General features: G+C 38.1%; 2 protein-coding genes across 4 annotated transcripts in view; one reads left to right on the top strand and one right to left on the bottom strand.

Annotated features, from left to right (window-relative positions):
* The window catches only part of LOC147063649 (5'-3' RNA helicase armi-like), a 35,285-nt gene that overhangs the window by 6,449 nt on the left and 11,270 nt on the right, over window positions 1-17,566 (bottom strand). For 2 of the 3 annotated variants that reach the window (XM_085959795.1, XM_085959796.1), the window contains exons 5-6: window positions 12,992-15,358; window positions 10,749-11,110 (exon numbers count right to left, since the gene is read on the bottom strand). In XM_085959795.1, coding sequence (XP_085815921.1) covers window positions 10,760-11,110; window positions 12,992-15,358 — 2,718 coding nt within the window. In that variant the 3' untranslated portion in view covers window positions 10,749-10,759. Of the gene's footprint in view, window positions 1-10,347; window positions 11,111-12,991; window positions 15,359-17,566 lie in introns of those variants that run through there. The other variant, XM_085959794.1, reaches the window with a different exon arrangement.
* Window positions 6,051-10,360, top strand: LOC147063650 (uncharacterized). The gene is made up of 2 exons (XM_085959812.1): window positions 6,051-6,517; window positions 7,761-10,360. The coding sequence occupies exon 2, from the start codon at window positions 9,218-9,220 to the stop codon at window positions 9,998-10,000; it is 783 nt and encodes a 260-aa protein (XP_085815938.1). The 5' UTR covers window positions 6,051-6,517; window positions 7,761-9,217; the 3' UTR covers window positions 10,001-10,360.

Here is a 17,566-nt window from a genome sequence, read left to right on the forward strand (position 1 = left end):
ACAACTAAACATACGAAGGATGTTGACATACATATCAACCTACATTTTTATTTCATGTGCTATCCAAAAAACATTACTAATGAATAGTGCTTATTTGTAATGTTTAGGACCTACATATTGAAAAAAATAGGTATTGTTTAATTCTAATGCATATTTTTTAAAACGTAGAATTTACTGTCTGCCTATAAAAAGAAAGTGACTTTTTATTGCCTGCGCAACTTCACTTTTATACTAGTGAAACAAGTGGTGGGTAAAGCCAATGGGCGAAATTATATATTATATTAAGAGTGCCTAAAAATAATTATTAACATACAGTCACTAGACACATTATTTTTTTATTAATCCATCGGACTGGCGGGCATATAAAAAATGACTATAAAAAATGACTGTCACTAGAAAAAGTGTCTGACAGGGCTGCCGACGCAATTAATTATATTGTACTTTTTAAATTTAATTTATAATATATTTTATTTAAGTTTTGTGCATCTAATGCCGGGTCCACACTGGCGCAAAACAATGTCGCGCGACAACCTCGATAAATTTTACGATAATTATCACAATGGCTTAAAAAATTTTACGATAATTATCATACTTATCATAAAATTTAACGAGGTTGCCGGCAACATGTTGCCAATTTGGACCCGGCATAATATCCACTGTGGTTCACGTAGTGGCATGTACCTGTTTTTCTGGGGTCAACTAATTCAAAAAGTAAACACCCATAATAGAATTTTTCCAGTTTTGGTTGCATTATATTCCAACTCATTTCCGATATTATTAATGGAAATTTCTCCGTGTACATAGTAAACAAACCTACGAATAAAAAAAGACAGTAAGGAACACAGTGATTCATCGCAGTAAAAACTGGCAACCAAAATGGATTATATAATATATTCCATCGTATTATTTTCTCGAAATCATAAAGATACTATAATAGTATTTGAGTATCAACCTATGTTCAATTTGAATTGGGTTATAATAATAATATACCCGTAGATATATCAATAGTATGTTTGCCACGATATCCACCCAAGTTATCAGTATGTACTTGCACAGGTTTGATTAAAAACTATGATGAAATTAACATTTTACAAATATTATATTATTTTGACAGCCCTGTTTTCTGATCAGCGGACACGTGCAGGTGGTGTTTATCAAATAATAATGTAAGATTGTCCACAATAATAATAATGTAGAAGGTCGACAATAGTAATAATACTAATAATAATGTTTTTTTTTTAAATAAAATCTCCGATGATTAGTGATTTTTGCCAAAAGATCGATTTAAATTAACGTGCGTGCCGAGGTCGATTTCATACTAAATTATATTTGAATACGGAGCTCTTCAGCCGCCCCTTAAGTTAGAAATGAACTATAATTAAACCAGGGGTTCACTGAAAGTGGCCCTAGCTTTTTGTAGTTTGTGACTACCAAAATAATTGAGAAAGTAATGTTAAAGTGTACTTGTGTTCTGAATAAACAATAACTCGAAAAGTTCTGAGCGTTTTATTACTAGAAATAAAATAAAACTGTGTTACACACCCGGATATACATAATCAACGAGAACGACTAGAAATAGCAAAAAAGTGAAAAGAATAATAATTTTAATTTTATACTATCGAGGGGTGATAAACACCACCACCTGAGCTACCCGACACTCCCCTAGATATGTCAGTACCTACTGATACCAAATAATATTTATTATATTATCATAATGCCTAAATCCCCCATCAAAAATCCTCCAATCGACAGAGTTGGGAATATAATGATATTATTGTAATTGTAAATGAGTCAAGGCTAGACCATGATGCACAGCGAAACAAAGAAAAAGAAAGTTACCGTTATCTGTTTCTGGGCGGACGAAGGGTCGAGAGTAGATACGGTCAGTCGGCTACCTACCCTTGAGCCTCTTACGTCGCCTCTAAATACGATTTGCTACCTTTTTCGCGCCAAAGCGTGCGTTTACAAATGTTAGTAATTAATTGTTACTTGTCAAGCGAAATATACTTAATGTCCCTGAATCAGTGTTTTTAATAAGTGGAAAAGTGTAAATCAACACCCTACGTAAACCCCTACCCCTCACTACTTACTACAAAAATGTAGTGAAAAACATAACCTTTAAGGTGATTCATCGGACATGACTACAATATCGACGGCTTACAACTAAAATCCACCAAGCGGATTATAATACCTCCAAGTGCAGAAAAAAATAACGTGTAGGTAAAATCCATTATGCGCTGAGGAGCTTAATAACGTGGCTACAAGAAATTGACAACACCTATCCATATGTTATCAGAAAGGTTAACAATGAAAATCAACTAATGTACTTGGTGTATTTTCTTTCCGAAAATTATTGCATAATCTCATATAGAATACACCAAGTGCATTTTACTTGTCAACATTTAAAACAGTTGAAACAAATGACGTCTTTTACACTTTACAAAGTTCTGCAAATGTTCCCTAATTTTGATGATTATGTGAAACAGGAAGATGTCAACCGACAGATAATAACTCTTGTTCGACAGCACTTACAGTCGCTCACTGACTCTTTCTGTCGTTATTATCCAAAGGAAGAGGATCCCAGACACGGAAATACGTGGATAATAGATCTATTTACGGCGAAAATCGATAATTGTCATTTGGACATTAAAGAAAAAGAAGGCCTAATTGATCAATCATCCGACGATGGTCCATGAAATTCCACTCGTCTGTATCAAGATCTTATTTTTGGCTATCTCGCTCTAGGCAGCTCGCTCAGTCAGTACGCGGCTATTGAATATTATTTTCTTATAATAATTGAGGCAATGTATGTTAAAATCATTTAACATTGAATCATTTTTAGCTCTACTATTATCAGAAGAGAATGAAGGCGCTGGAAATAGCAAAATATTTACAGTTCAAAATGATAAATACTCACCATGTTTCCCAAATCTAGATAGTCTCATTAAAGAATCACAAAACCATGCAATTGTTGATTGTTTAACCATAGCAGGTGTCAATGAGGGGCCAAGTACAAGTAGTCATTTATGCAGAATACGTCTACATTTCTTTTGGCAAAAAATGACAAATCGAATGTGGTATCGGAAGATTGTTATACTTCTTTGTCCAATTTCTTAGCAGGTTCTAATTCATGTTATGTTCCATTTGAACATCCTTTATCATCATCTGAATGTAGTATAACAGTTGGTACGAGCGGATTACAGGCAGGAATTCATATAAATAAGAATGAAGTAGAAACTGAAATCGTACCTACGCCATCGACTGTACCAGATGATGTGAAAAGGGCAAGTAACCCGAAGAAATGGAAATGCAATGTAGCCAAAGAAATGCGGAGCAAATTCTTGCCTTATGAAGTACATAATAAACTACGTAATCCAAAAAAAACCAAAGCTGTTCATTGTAATTGTCCATTTAAATGTTCAGTTAACCAATGAAGACGGTAGGAAAATATTGTGCACTACTCATTGGGGCCTTACTGACTTCAAAAGGAAAAAAGATTTCATTTTAAATCATGTGACAATAAAAATTCCCCGTAGAGTCAAAGAGAGTTAAAACTAATTCAGAGCAGTACCATTTTGAAAAGAATACTATCAAGAGTGTGCCAGTTATTTTTTCTTATAACTCTCTACATTAGTAACGTTGTCTTAAATGCATTTGCTAATAAAGGAGTATCAGGGATGTACGACGGTGAGGACAAGAGTGGAAAGCATGTACCGGGAAATAAGACGCCGATGAAACCGACTCTAGAATTTTTACGCAAACTGTAATACCGCTTGCTACTGGTAATAGTGACATAAGCTCAAATTAATCATTCAATGACGTTCATATCGCCCTGTATTTTTAACGATATTTTGTAATAAAATTGACAAAGCTCCAATTTCTGCTCATATTGAACTATTTCACCCAACTATTTTCCATTATAGAAGGGAATATGCCCCCAATATTCAATATTTGTCCGGTGACATTACAATTATTTTGACGCATCAAGACTTCATTTCAAAAACATCCGCATCTGCTGCTCATATGACGTTTATAGAAATTTAATCAAAGAAATGAATTCAGTGAATTGGGACACGAGGAATGTGAGCAGTATGAACAATATTCACTCCATAATCCAACAGAAGAAAAATGATTCTTTGGATGTTATTCTAGATTGCGACATATGTAGTTCATACAATATACACAAACAAAAAGCAGATGCTGCTAGGGAAGCTTATCAAAAAGATGCAGCAGCCACTTATAATAATTCTGAGTCACTCTGCATTTCAGCTGATCTTCAAAAGATTATTATGCTGCCAAGAATTGACTCGTTCAAATCGATTTTATTTACACAGCGAATAATCGCTTACCATTGAGAGTTTTGTAGCTTCTGGTAAAAACAAAAAGAATGTGAAACCATTTGCAGTAATCTGGCATAAAGCGATAGCTGGAAGAGTTGATTAGCATGTTTTATGCCTTTTTTGCTCAATCGTGATGTAAAAAATATTACCATTTGGCTCGACAACTGTTCGGCGCAAAACAATAATTGAACATTATTTTGTTTTCTTATATTTATAATAAACTCAAACAAAATTCTTGCCGAAGAGATCACTCTTATATACTTGGAGCCATGGCATACATTTATGTTGGCTGACAACTTCCACCATTCTGTGGAGAAATCATTGAAAACCCAAGGAAAGACATACGACTTCAGTGATTTAAACGAAGCTGTTTCAAAAGCCAATTCGGGCAAAGTTGTGACGAAAGTGATACAGCATTTTGATTTTTGGAAGTGGGAGGATGATTCATCCAATTATAAAATCAACAATAAGAAGACGAACCTACGTAGACCATACATGAAGGATATGATGATTGTCAAAGCCGTCAGAGGCAATACATTTTTAAAATACAAAACTTCGTTTGATATAGATTCTGAGGAGCAAGATGTGAAGTTTTTGATTAAAACTTCTCTCCTCAATACACCAGAACCTCAAGCGTACGTTGCATCATGTGGAGTAACGAAGGAAAAGAAGAAATGCATAATTCAAAATTTTAGCAGTCTTCACACCAAAACTGTCTAATTAGTGTAGGTATATTTAAAAAATATTGTCATTCCAATATTATTTTATGAATAAATATCATTACATTAAAATATACTTCATTTTTCAAAAATTTTATATTCATTACAATTTTAATTGTATTAAGTATAATAACTGTTATTTTTTTTATTAAGTAATATTATATTGTTTTACCTTTGAAGGGTTCTCAAGTGGGAAAGAGATTCAGCCAAGGAAACGCGGGAAATGATATTCAACTCTTTCTGCGCTAAGGGCTTGAACAGACAGAGAGCGGTCGACGTTCTGCGTTCAACCGACAAGTTGACCGGTAGCGTTCAATACAAGTTCCTACATCAGACAGGTGGCGGTCAACAATAATGCGTTCCTTTCGTATACAAACGTTGTAGCAATATGTCGTTTGACAGCTCGTCTTCTGAAGACAAAGCATTGCTTTTGTGGAGCTTACAGGCGTCTCAAACAAAACGAAGGCACTGGGTGCATCCGATAAATACGAAGCGAGAAGAAGAATTTCATGTTCTTTTTCAGCAATTGCTTCAAGATGAAAAACGATTTTTTATTTACTTCGCATGTCAATACAAAGCTTCGATGAATTATATAATCTAATTAAATTAGACATAGAAAAAGAAGATACCAATTGGATCGGAATGGATTTTGAGCCATGCTTTGGCTTTCAATTGTCGATTTTTATAATATATCACTTAAATCGTACAATAATCTCCTCTCTCTCACTAAATCGATTAATTTTTCTGACATTGCGACGGGAGGTACGGAGTTCTTTGTAATGCTAGCGTTCTAATTGACCGGCGTGGTCTGACTCCCGGCTGTGTACCCATACAGTACAAAGAACGCTGAACTCCGAACGCAGACCGCCTGACCGCTCCCTGTCTGCTCAAGGCCTAAATCAGAGTTTGTGATCATAAGCAAAAAAACAATATATTTATTTATGAAACTGACCATTCCATTCAAAATCATAAATAAAAAGACAAATTTAATGTTTTATAATCAATGTCTTTGTAATTTTGCTATTTTTGTGTAAAAAAAATATCAATTTTTATATTATCTATTGTAAACTGAAAAATTCATTAATTTTTCATGAAGCAACAATGAAAAATATCTTTTCTCAAATTGATTTTCTCCCATTAGCTGCGTTATTTTTTGCTTATGGGGGGCAGCATATTAAGAGTCGCATTGAAAGCTTTCCGAAAATGGAATCCCATTACACACGGCAGTCAACTAAAAGGGAGTAAATACCTTGATTGTAAACTAACTTTTACAAAAATGTATATCTCTATAAAGAAATATGTACAAACGAAACTAAATTACCAGCATCGTTAATTATGTACAGATAAATTTTTGCAACTCGGTACAATTTGTATTTCTTTAAGCCTAAAAAGGACCAGTGCCAAATTATACGGTTGCCAGAATTGCAACCATCGCATGATGAGAGATAAGAATTAGAGGTGAGTTGGAAATACTGTCACCAGTTTGTGTACTTTCGGATTGTAAGTTTCGGATGAAACTATCCATACTAAGTATTTGTGGCCCAATAAACTTGTTTCAAGAAACTTGAAACGTATTAGATGTTCGAATTCGAACGCATTCGATGATGTCATCGCAGTGACTCGCGTAATGCTGGTTGACTTTCAACGCTATTGATATTAAATGCGCGCGAGCGAGATATCATGATACACGTATGTCTAGCCGTGATATTATACTCAACTGTCATTGTTCTCCCTTTCTCCTCTGTTGTAAAATTGGTATAGTGAAGGACAGAAATGGTCACTCGTTTTATAGTATACTATTTGAGTTCGCCTTAGTTTTAGTTTTAAGAGTTTTAAGAGTTTTAAGTTTCAGTTGAGTATGAGACTTTATCGAGTTCTGTAGTTCGACGCATGGTATGTGATCTCGCCGTCCGCTAGATAGTTCGTAGTCTTGGTACGTATGAAATCATCACACCTCGGTGTCGCGACTCGCGTATGTTTAGTATGCGACTGGTTTTGGTTTTAGTTTTAGTTTCAGTTGACTTACATCGATTTACATCGAGTTGACGTCAGTCGCAAGCCGGAATAGCGGAGTTCTGATAACGCTAACTGACTACGCGTTTATCTGGTTTTGTCACGTCGAGTTTCTCGATTTTTTAGTGTTATAATTGGAACTTATAAACATAAACTGAATTCAAATTGTATGCGTGATTGTATAAATGGATAATAATTATATTATACTTAATAAACAATTTGTGTAAAAATGGCTACTAAAAGGTTAAGTTTCGTGTGGAATCGTTCCAAAGAAATAGTTACAAATTATGCCATCTGTAATGTTTGTAAAATAAAAAATTCATACAAGTCAACGTCAAATTGGAAGAAACTTTTACAGCGCAAGCACCCAACTATTCATATTGAATTTGCCAGGCAAAATATAGCTCCACCTGTAAATGAAAATGCTTTACAGATAAATGAAACCAGTGCTTTTAATGCTCTAATATTTTCTACTGAAACAGGAGTGACTAGTGCCATAGTTCCAGCTATACCTATCTCGAAAATGGGACTTTCCGAAAAGCGGATGTATTTTTAACGATTCTATTATAGCCGATATTTCAAATACTAGTAAGTATTTTGGAACAAGTTTCGATACTAAGTATTTTTTAATACTGGTAGTAAGTATACTTAGTCTTCAAAATCGACCAGTTTTCCCACCTCTAATAAGAATGCTACACTGCTAAGACTATTGATGAAGAAAGAACATCTAGTGATCCCAACTTTATATCAGTTTCTTTTGTTTTTCAGTCGGGTCTCCAAATTCCTTCATCAGACAGCCTAATGTATTACAGCCAAAAATTGTGTAAATATAACCTGACAATTTATGAATCCGCATCTCCTAATTCAGCATTTTGTTATTGCTGGACCGAATTAAACAGGAAAAGAGGAAGCTGAGCGATAGGATCGTGTCTCTATAAATATTTAGTGAATTTGCCGCAGAATGTGACTGAAGTGTCACTATGACACTTCGACGCTATGACATATTGCGACCTTTCTCAGTTGTGTAGTTCAAACGACTCACATTCAAGTGATAGAGCATAAATTTTAAGAGAGCGGTCAGTCGTACATGGACGTAGATTAGATGCATTGTGCCATTGAGAATGCAAAAAAATATATCCCAATCTACACAATGCAAGATTGGATATCAATTTTTAAGCTAGCACGACCTAAGAGAAACCGCAATCAAAGAAGTTCTGAATATAACGTAACAGAACTTAAATACGATAATTTCTTTTATCTACGTACATTGTTCGATAAATTTAATAACCGGTCAAAAATTACCGAAAAAGGTATTGTGAATTGGCTCCTGGTCAAAAGTTTTAAGTATTCGAAGGATTAACCTGGAATATTGCACAAGTATGAGCACACAGGCCAATATAAACAAATCCAATTGAATGGAAGGGGTAAGAACTTGAAGTCCTGAACCCTAACTTACAGGATGAAAATACCCCACCGGATCCACGACTACAGCACCACTGCGACGAACCATGCATCTCTCCACCCACACTTAGTGAAACCGAAAGAGCTATTATAACACTAAAGAATCATAAAGCACAAGGAGCCGATAACATCCCTGCAGAACTTCTCAAGTATGGTGGACACCAATTAATAGCAGCAGTGCATGAGGTTAACATCTGGGAGTCCGAAAGCCTTCCAGCGGATTGGCAGATTAGCGTTATCTGTCCAATATATAAAAAAGGAGACAGACTGCGATGTGAAAATTTTAGAGGGGTATCACTCCTGAGCACAAGTTATTCACAATGATCCTGAAGACAAAACTGGAAGGTTACGCGGAAAACATAATAAGTGAATAAATACCAAGCTGGCTTCAGGGCAGGAAGGTCTACAACGGATCAGCTCTTCACAGTACGCCAAATACTGGAAAAATGCTGGGAATTTGATGTGGACATCTATCAGCTCTTTGTTGATTTCAAGCAGGCATATGACAGCATCGATAGGGGAAAACTATTCACTGACCTTCTGGACTTTGGAATCCCACCGAAGCTAGTCAGGATTGTTAGGATCACACTGCAGAATACACACTCCCAGGTGAAGGTGAATGGCCAACTGACGGAGGGTTTCAAAGTATCTCGGGGTCTAAAGCAAGGAGACGGATTGGCTCCCATGCTGTTCAACTTAGCCCGCGAATCCGCTATTAGAAAGTCTCGAGTGAACAGGAGCAGCACTATATTAAGCAGACCGAGCCAACTGGTTGGCTACGCAGACGACCTCAACATGATGGGCAGATCCATACAGATTGTGAAGAAAGAATTTGACCGCCTCCAAAGGGCCGCAATAGAGATTGACTTAAGAGTAAATGAAAACAAAACTCAAACTCAAAAGTCATGGTACAAAGCCGACAAAATCAGAGTAGGCTGGATCAAAGTTCGAGTTTTGGAAACCACCAATTTGAGATTGTCAACTGGTTCACATACCTGGGCTCCAATATTACTAAAGGAGGATCAGAAACCTGCGTCACATCCTGCATTTGAATCGGAGAATCAGAAACCTGTGTCACATCTTGCATTTGAATTGGAGGATCAGAAACCTGCGTCACATCCTGCATTTGAATCGGAGAATCAGAAACCTGCGTCACATCCTGCATTTGAATCGGAGAATCAGAAACCTACGTCACATCCTGCATTTGAATGCAGAAAAATAGCAAGTAAAAATTTATTGCTCCAAGCAAACAAAATGATGGAAAGATCCAAATTATTAATGCCACCATTGAAAGAAGGCGGTAATGTGTTGGTTGGCATCAGCCAATTTGATAAAGGAAACGGAGATCCCAGCAACTTAATTGGGGTAATCACAGAAATAATGATGCTGTCCTATTCGACAACTCAATCGAGGGCATTCAAGAGACAATCGACAGGTTGCATAACAACTCCTCTCGCGTTGGTTTGAAAATCAACACGAAGAAAACCAACGTCTTGTGCAATAGTACCTGTCATGATCCAGATTTCCCTCTGATTAGCGATGGACAAAACATAGAGAGCGTCGACAGCTTCAAGTACCTGGGGGTACACATCACGGGAGATGGCATTTTGGAGAAAGAGCTCGCTATCCGAATGGGAATGGCTGGAGCAACATTCAACTCAATGCGAAATGTCTGGGACTCACGATTGTACTCGGTCAAAACCAAATGCCGCATATTCGACGCTTGCATTCTGACAGTGCTGCTTTACGGTAGTGAATCATGGCACCTTACGAAGGCTCAGAGCAACCGTATACTGAGCTTCGAAAACAGATGTTTGCGACGAATACTGGGTGTGCGGTGGTATGACTTTAGGAGCAATGAGGAGATAAGAGAACGTACCAAGCAGCCTCTCATCACGCTGAAAGTGAAGAGGCGACGTTGGACCTAGCTCGCCACGTGCTGTGGATGCCAGAAGAGAACCTCAACATGCCTTTCCTATTCTTCAAGCTGACCGGATTCCGTCAAAAATTTGTAGAAAAGCAGCATCCAATTAAGGCTGTAGCAGTGCAACGGAAGTAAATTTAATATACGAGTGCTCGCAATTCAAGGTTTTACTGTACTTACAAAGTCTTGATTAGCTTTTCCGGCAGATTTCCCCATTATACTTTTTGTAATTATTTCTCAAAATATTAAATATAAGCTATCAGGGGTTGAAAAGACAATAAACATGCGAACCATTGAATCATTCACAGTTCACATTCAAAGTCAGTCAAAACTTGGGGCAAGTTGCAGCCGATGTAACTGCCACTGTGGAGGGCATAGTTGATGACCCGGCACCAGAGAGGATCCATAGCTAGCAGGTGCGGATCGCCGATGATGATGAGGAGCAGCTTGGCGCGGGTGATGGAGACGTTGAGCCTCTTGGGGTGCTTCACGAAGCCCATCACGTTTCTCACGTCCAGGTTCAGCAGGGAGACGGAACACCGCACCGTCGTCAGAATGATCACCTTCCTCTCCTGCCCCTGAAAGTCTTCTACGGAGCCCGTCTTAGGACACTCGTCCGTCAGCTCTTGGAAAAGTGAACGGATGTGGACAGTCTGAAAGTAAAACACAATAATTATAGTGTGCACATAAAACTGCTACCTTTAACCCATTAGTGTTATCTATAAAGAAACAGTGCTAAGCACATTGACTGCTGACTAGATAATTGCTAATTAATTACCACATTTAAATATCATGCTAATTATATCTAATGGCCACCTAATCGTTAGTCGCCTAGCGCGTCTTTAGCACTGAAAGACTTATGCATCATAAGAATAATTGGTTTATTTGTATTTATTTACTGTTAAGCGTGTATAATATTATAATGTAGTGAAAAAGCTTACACATCATAACCTAAAAAACTGCGGCTCTCGTGGTGCAGTGCGTTAGGCGCTGGCCTTTCATCTGGGAGCTCCGGGTTCGAGCCCGGTGGGAACACAATATATTTAATTAGATTTTCTCAAAGCCTGGGTTTGTGTTTGTGATAGTTCCACTTCTATTACTAAAAATACATTACTGTCATTGGGCCTCTAGGCCAGTTGTAGTGTTAAAAAGAATATATCGCACATCCGGTGCAACAACGTTATAAGTGCTAGATTAATGTCAGAAAAGATGCCTAATAGGTCCCGCACCTGGCGCATCGATGTCATAAGTGTAGTTCTTATAGTTTCCGTCAGAGGTCCCATATGTCATTGCGGTTTTGGTGAATGACTGTGACAGCAACGTCATTAAGGTAATTGTGACAAATTTATTTTCTGAGTTTGAATCCACAACGACATAATTGTAATTTGTGACATTGTTACTTACTATAGTATTTTTTACGTTTTTCTTAGCTCGTATTCTTATTTGTCAAGTACAAATCTTGCAATCGATTTTTAACTAACTTCCCGACTAGCTAGACATTTGAAACTTTTAGAATATATCAGAACACGATGCCAATGCATTTTTTTAATACTTTTAGCCATCTTTAAGTAGAATTGAATTCATTTTCAGTTAATTCTGTTTTGTATGAAAAATTATTTCGACACCATTATTGGTTGCTGGGGGTCTGGGGTCCTAGCAACTAAATTATTAATATATACATGCGTTACTATGGAAATCAATATGACATTTCAGTATTATTTCTATCAAGAACAAATTTTTTGATCGTTTAAGCTATTCAAATCAAGTTTGTATGATTCAACAGAAAATTTAAAAACATATATATATATTTTATCTTGTAATTATTTATAATTCTAGCTCAACACACGGTGGTATATACATACCTCCATTACTTGGTAACTTCAATTAATGCATTAGTGGTATTTGCACAGATTTTAATTTGAAGTATTGTATCGAAAATTAGGTAGGCACATTTATGATCGTAAATGAAATTAATGAAAATCAATTTTTTTTTTCAAAATTTTAGTATTTTTCCCCTTACATTTCATATTTCGTAATTCTTCTTCGATTTCCGGTCCCATAGAATTCATATTAACGAGGTTTTACTGGATATTTATTTATTATAGAATTATATGACATAGGTACCATATTTTTGTTATTTTTTATTTACAATGTGTTGAATAGATTTTGCATAAATTCAGATATAGAAGAACATGCAGAGCGCATTTTAATAAATTGATAACTGATGGATATTATGCAAATATTGGTAGGTATTTATATTTAGTTCAGAATTTTAATAAAATTATCAAGTATGTAATTGGGTTATTTTTTAAATTTAAAATGAAATATAAATGTTACGATGATTTTCGTGAAAAATTCAATCAAAAATACCTATTGTTTCAGTTGTGTCAATTTTATAAGAATATGTACTATATTTTTGCACAAATCATTAAAAATTTCTTGCTACGCACAAAGTTCTATTGTTCGAAGTATTCATATGGTTTCAGGGTACGTTGCTAATGATTTTACTTACGTATAAATGTGAAAATAGATACCTGTTGAAGATAAGGTGAAATGATGCCAATGTCCTGAGGCTGGAAGCCTAGCCTATAGAGCTTGAGCGTGCACATAAGAACCATGGCCGCCTCGCACGGATTGAACCACGAAGGGTTCTCCTCGGACTTGTAGTCCACCCCCCGCACTCCGTGAAATACGATTCCCGGAAAGCCACTCTCCACACTCCAACCCTTTTCCACGAGAAACTCTGACAAAGTGACAATGTCATCAGCAGCCCATCCTCGGTCGGGTGAAAGGCGGGCTTCCAGATTTCCCTCGTAGAACATGTCGGCGGCCAGACGGAGGACTCTGGGGATGGAGCGGTAGTTTTCATTGAGACGGACGACGTGGCGGGGGTCATAACCTCCATTGGCGATCCCGAAGCTCACACTGTCTCTCTGATAAGGGGAGGTTTGGAGCAGCCGCTCCAGGTACGACTCCTCGAGGCCATACTGGTTAGCAAACTGTGACATAACCACAGGACCCAGCTGCATGGGGTCCCCGGCGAGAATGATCTGGCCGGAGTTCTGGTCGATGAAGGACAGCGCCACCATTAGCTCGGGTTCAGTGGCCTGGCCGGCCTCATCAGCAATCACATGAGTGAAATGCCCTCGGGGGAATCCCAGCTTCAGGAAGGATCCGATGCAACCGCAGGTGCCCACGATGATGCGGTGATGCCCAATGACTGACTTGGGACAGTTGACTCTCATCCCGCTGGAGTTGTACTCTCGTCTTTTACTCGCGGCGGATTCCATGGAGATGTCGACGGTGGCGCAATAGGGTTTCAGTATGTCCGATGTGTTACCCCTGAGGGCGACGTGCTGCGCCACCAGCCTGACCATCGTGCCAGGATAGACGACGCCGAAAGAGATCAGTAGCTCAGACAAATGGTCAGCAGCACTGTTGGATGGCGTCGCCACCAGCAGGCGGCTGTAGGGTGCATGCTTCAACAGCTGCAGGATCGTCTCCACCAGGGTTATGGTCTTTCCCGTTCCAGGCGGGCCAAAGATGACGAAGGGGACCGGCCGGGTCACACCCCTCAGCGCATTCACGACGGCAAACTTCTGAGCTGTGTTCAGACCGTCATTATACCAGGTCAAATTTATTCCATTGCTTTTATTTCCTATCGTCTCTCCATTCACTCGACTCGCCTCAATCAGTCGCTTGGTGCAGCTTTGGGGAGATATGTCTCGAGCAGAGATTGCATCTATCTGGGGCAACTTGAGCGTCACGCCCTCGGGGAAAAGGATATCACTCCCGAGGTGGGCGACAGCAAGCGCAGCACCTTGGTGACACTTGATGTAGGGTGCCCTAGAGCTGGAAAACTCCACAGAAACATCCTCACCCCTGTACTTAGAGTGAAAGTCAGGAGAGAATAGGAGGAATGCGGAGGAGGCGTTCACCTGGTGGACGCAACCCTCATAGAGCAGACCATAGTCAGCCATCTCTACTTTCACAGAGTCACCCACCATAAGAGACGGGCGGCGCTCACTCAGCCCCTCAATGTTCAGCACCAGAAACTGGCCAGACGAGATCATGTGAGCTCTGTCAATGTCATAGCGCTTCATCCTGAGGATAGTGTGAATCTCCTCGAGGTACAGGAGCGCGTGGAATCTTTCCGTATAATTTTTGAGGGACAGAACCTCATTGAGGCAGGGATACGATTTTTCTAGAAGAGTCTGCAGATGAAGATGGGAATTGCTGTTCTCATAGCAGTCGTAAATGGTGTCCCAAAACTGTTGAGGGACAGAAAAGGTGGGGAGGCGCTGGCAAACAAAGGGGGGAGACTTGATGGTCTTCACTCCGGGGATCCACTTCTTGCCGGCGCGGTCGCGGTGCTTGTTGAGGGAGGAGCGGGCCTCCGCCATGTGCGAGGGATGCCTTCCCTCGTTCCTCTGAAATTCCCAGTCAGGATTCACAATGTTCGCTCTAAAAGTCTGACACATCTCAAATGATTTGAATACATATGCAAACTTTTCTTCGGATAACCCGTAAAATGTAGCGGAAAACCGGATAGCGATCCGGCGGGATTCCCCCGGAGCAATGTCACCCACCGCACCCGGAAGATCAAGAACTGTCATCTGCGACCGGCTCGTTTCATGGAGAAATTTGGCGGTCTTCAATGTCTGCAGTGTCCTTCCATTATTGGAAATCGAAATGGTGAGGGTTTTTGTCTCCCCGATTTGAAGGTCACCGAAGTCGGTTTCGCCCGATACGGTCAATCCGAATTTGTGGAGAGTCTGTTTCGGATCGACTTTTTTATCTTCGACATAATCTATCGACACTACTTTCTTCCTGACGATCTTGAGTGATAGTGCCCGCCATTGAAGGACCCCTTGATGACTTTCAATAGCGTCCACGAAGACCTGAAAAACAGTTAAACATTGATATTTTTCATTTATATTTTACAATACTAAGTTAGGTAAGGTCTCATTTTTTATTTTATTCATGCCTTCGTTCACGTTTTGAGATTATCACAAAAAACCGTTTAGCACAGCGGTCAGCAACCCAAATGCATTGGCGTGCCACAAAACATATAATTCAAAGTACAAATTGGACACTCAGCGTGCCGATGCTGAAATAAAACTAGTAAATCTATTGTAAGACAATTTTATTTGACTATAATACACTCAACATAAAAATATCATAAAAATTATACTTTTTAAACATTGGTGACTCCCTTGAGGTTCAATTTTGGAAGCTAACACCTCAATATTTAGTTCATAGTTTAATGTTTTTAATTTTATGCACATTTCTGAGTTAAACGATTTTGATACAGGTTTATAATATATTTGATAATTGAGAATGTTTGCTAACTGTAGTACGTTGTACCGAAAATACTTAAAAGATTGTATGCGACTTTTTTCATACAATGAAATCTGTCTGGGAGTTCATTCCACGTTTTGGTTATCATGTCTTCGTTTTTAATAATTTCATCTCTGGTAGTTTTGAAGTTTAATTTCCAAATTTCAGAATTGCTAAATTCGATTAACTCTAAATCAATATACACAATGTTCAAAAATTCAAAATATTCTTTGTCAATTTTGTAACTGTCTTTAATGTAAGGCTGCAAAATATATTATATAAACATTGCAGTACCTAAAAATTTAATAAATCGTCATTTTCGAGGCATGCCACTAGTGGCACGCGTAGCATAGGTTGCCAGGCGCTGGTCTAGCACATAAATAGGCCTGCATTTAGAATATTTTTTTTTTTCCGACCATGTCCGATCCTAATAAGATCATATGGGCCTCCACAGAGTAGAGGTTTGTATTAACAGATTTTGTTTTTTACGAGAAATGGATGTCAGCCACTTGCTCAACCTATTAGGTACATACCCTGACTCACAGACAAATTGAAAAACAATATGTGTACTTGCCAGACCCAGAATTTGAACCTGGGACCAACGGCGTGATAGTCCAAAGCTTAAGCCGCGCGGCCACCGTGGGTGTTTGGTAAACAATTAGAAAAAGCAAATGGCGAAACTGAATGCAGAAGTATTCTAACTCACATTTGAAATACTTTGCAAAAGAGTTTTTGAAACAGCCTACTTCAGTTATTTATTATTTATATATTTATTATTGTATGCACCGTTTTTTCGAAACCAGATAAACGGGTAGTCAGTTAGCGTTATCAGAACTCGAATACTAGTACCTATTCCGAGACTTGCGACTGACGTCAACTTGATATAAGTGTCATACTCAACTGAAACTAAAATTAACTCGGTAGTATTACTATAAAACGAACATGTTACCATTTCTGTCCTTCACTATACCAACTTTAAAACTGGGGAGAAAGGGAGAGCAATGACAGTTGAGTATATCACGGCTAGACATACGTGTATTATGCTATCTCGCTCGCGCGCATTTAATGTCAATAACATTTAAAGAACTTTTAATATGTTTCAAGTTTCTTGGAACAAGTTTATTGGGCCACACGTACTGAGTATGAGTAGTACATGCCGAGACTTGAGTACGCAAACTGGTGTCAATATTTCTAACTCACCTCTAGTACATTTATCCATGAAGATTATAAATAATTTCAGTAAGTTGTTTCAAAAAACTCTCCTTAAAAATTTCAAATGTAATGTCATTAAAATTATTAAATAGTAAAAACAAAATGACGGCTGATGAATGTAAATAACTTTTAATTTATGAATATAAAGTCTTCAGTATTTTTTAAAAAGGGCGAATTAACCAAAATGCTATTTTACAGGAGGATTTTTAACTTTTGACATTTATTTAATAAACATACATAATTTTGAAAACACTCATGAGAAAATATGGCCAATAGAAAAAATCTTTTTCGAAAAAAGTAAGACACCCGGCAGGATCGAGCCTGCGTCTCTTGGGTTTCGCACCCTGTGCACGACCACTATGCTACAACTGCCATGCTTTATTGTGACAAACTTTAAATATTGGCCTTATTAATACCTGCTCATAAGCGCTCTCTAAATTGAGTTACGGTAGGCAATCGATTTTTGTATTCTAATTGAGCGTAGTAATGCAGAAAGCAGACAGTCCACACAAACCACAAACTGAGATATAAGCACTTTTATGTTACATGCGATATTA

The sequence above is a fragment of the Rhyacophila brunnea genome, unplaced genomic scaffold (assembly GCF_057557595.1).
Source record: "Rhyacophila brunnea isolate RB1 unplaced genomic scaffold, BYU_Rbru_1.0 scaffold_9, whole genome shotgun sequence".
In the NCBI taxonomy this organism is placed as follows: domain Eukaryota; kingdom Metazoa; phylum Arthropoda; class Insecta; order Trichoptera; family Rhyacophilidae; genus Rhyacophila; species Rhyacophila brunnea.

Coding starts and splice junctions, on each gene's coding strand:
- LOC147063650 (XM_085959812.1), top strand. CDS start 9,218: ATGCTGTTCAACTTAGCCCGCGAATCCGCTATTAGAAAGTCTCGAGTG.